Source organism: Tupaia chinensis, unplaced genomic scaffold, assembly GCF_000334495.1.
Source record: "Tupaia chinensis unplaced genomic scaffold, TupChi_1.0 Scaffold140508_1, whole genome shotgun sequence".
Taxonomy (NCBI): domain Eukaryota; kingdom Metazoa; phylum Chordata; class Mammalia; order Scandentia; family Tupaiidae; genus Tupaia; species Tupaia belangeri.
Genome location: NW_006200383.1, coordinates 189,218 through 191,543, shown reverse-complemented (window position 1 = coordinate 191,543; position 2,326 = coordinate 189,218). Strand labels below are relative to the sequence as shown.

General features: G+C 45.4%; 1 protein-coding gene across 1 annotated transcript in view; it reads left to right on the top strand.

The window, feature by feature from the left end:
* LOC102498438 (1,4-alpha-glucan-branching enzyme) overlaps nt 1–2,326 on the top strand; it is a 162,657-nt gene that overhangs the window by 448 nt on the left and 159,883 nt on the right. Inside the window, exon 2 of the mRNA XM_014593390.2 lies at nt 5–117. Coding sequence (XP_014448876.1) covers nt 5–117 — 113 coding nt within the window. The remainder of the gene's footprint in view (nt 1–4; nt 118–2,326) is intronic.

Below are 2,326 nucleotides of genomic sequence, written 5' to 3'. Positions count from 1 at the left end.
TCAGGCCGAGGGCTCCGAGGCAGCGCTGGCTGCTGCCCTGGCGGACGTGCCTGAACTGGCCCGGCTGCTGGAGATAGACCCGTACCTCAAGCCTTTCGCCCCGGACTTCCAGCGCAGGTACCACCCCACCCCCTCCGCCCGCAGCGCGCCTCCAGGAGCGCACTCCGCTCCCGCCGCCCTGGGCCCGCGCGCGCCGGCCCCGCCTTCGCTCCAGGGGGCGGAACCGTGGTGGGCGGGGCCTGGGCCGACTTGAGTATCTGGGTTGAGCGACTTCCGGAGTAGGGGCTCTCCTGCCCGGGTCTCGGGGTGGGCGCTGGAGCGCGGGGTAAACTTTCCACAGCCGCTCTCCCTGCCCAGCGGTCTTGCGCCATCCGGTACGTGCCTTGTCTCGCAACGCTGGTTTCCTCCGGTGCTGCAGCAGAGTGGCGCAACCGCCTGCAGCTCTTCTGAAAGTGGCCCGCACGGGCGTGGTCCTGCTAGTTAGTGTGGGCAGAACGCCTGGCAGGTGCAGTTAAGACTTTTTTTCATAGCACATTTTAAGCTTTTTTCAAATAACAGGATTCTTTCAGGCAGACGCTATACTCTAGCTTTTGTTCTTTCCTTGTTACTATTCCCCCTCAGGAAAGATAAACCTGTCTTGAGCACTTCTCCCTCTTGAATCAGCACTGATGAGAAAATGTACTGCAGCCTTCTTCGCGTTCCACCTTGCCATGCCAAAGTGGGAGAACAGTGAAGAAAGCCAGACTTTGAGAGGCCTATTTAGGATGCTTTAGTTATAGCTCCTCTCTGCTGTAGTGAATTGTTTACCACAATTTAATTGTTTACCAAAATAATTCTAATCAGCCCAACTAAAAAGGGATAGCTTTAAAAATTCAAGTTGCTGTTAAATTAGTTATATTAGTTACATTTGGTGAAGCACGGTGTGATTTAATAGTTTCTGCCCTTTAATCACAGTCATTGCAGAAGGAAAATTACCATGGTAGCAGAATATACATAGCCACTTTTCCAAGTAATAAAACATGCCTAGCTAGCTACTGGCATTGGGGGTAATGAAAATGTGGTGATGTGAAGTTTGAAACAAAGACAACCGAAGTTCATGTGTTAGCATTGTTATGTATTATCTCTATTCCGTTCAGCAAATGTTTATTAAGGAACCACAGTGAACGAAAACATTGCTGTAGATATTGTAAAAGGAAATGAGGTTGTATACCTCTGTTAAAGAGTTTGGATATCCTGGGACCTGCAGTTAGCATAATGGCTATGTCGCTGTACTCCCATGTAGTCAGCCATAGTTCGAGTCCTGGACCCGGCAGCTTAAACTCACGCTGGGTGTGTGTGCATGTGTGCCCAAGATCTTGAGGAGAATGGAAGAGAAGAGATTGTGGGGTGGCCGTCCCCCCTGGGGGATGATTTCTTGCTTTCTGTCTTTCTGGCGAGCACAGGAGCCCTATACCAAAAACCTCTCCAAAAAAAAAAAAAAAAAAAAGTTTGGATATCCTAAAGAATGAGGCCCCTCAAAGCTCTTATCTACAACTGTTCACATATTCAAATGGTTGTGCCCTTATAAGCCATTGAAGAACAGTTTACTTTCAGAATCTGCAATTTACCTCTCAAACAATATTAGTGCATAATCTTTATAGTTGAAGATTGGATCTGATTTAGAGAAAGGAAAGAAATTATATAACAAAAGATGGCAAATAAGGTCAGACTTTTGATGTGCTTATAACAGCAACATTAATTTTTATTTTGCCTTATAAAATGACACTTAAGACATGCTAAAAGACCAGTGGGGAAATATTTTACTTTCCTCTTCCCTTATTTTCCAATAGTCAAAAGCAGACAGAAATCCTTTGTTTTTCATGTACTTCCAATTCCATTGGGATTGAAGCAATTATTACCCTCTGTCATGGTTTATCAAAACTAAGGAGGAGGACAAAGGCCAGAATAAAGAGAAAAATAATGTATTTGGTAAAAAGTCTAGTCCAGTGGGCCCTTTTGCTTCCCTCTGACCTGGATTCTACTTGTGGCTTTGGTTTTGAGTAATTGCCATTTTCCAGCACACATGCTCCATTTAAGCATGTCAAACAGTAATTTGGCAGTGGTAACTTGTACTGTTAACACTTGAAGAATGCAGCACTTCTCCTTATAGTCTGGGCCTGGTTACTTGTTGCTGTGGTTTGAATGTGTGGCCTCCAAATTCCAGATGTTGCCAATGTGAAAGTTTTAAGAGGTGAAGCCTATACCAGGTGATTAGGCAATGATGGCTCCTTCATTTAAATTAAATTAAAACCTTCATAAAAATGGCTTTCTGAAGCTTTCCGCTCTC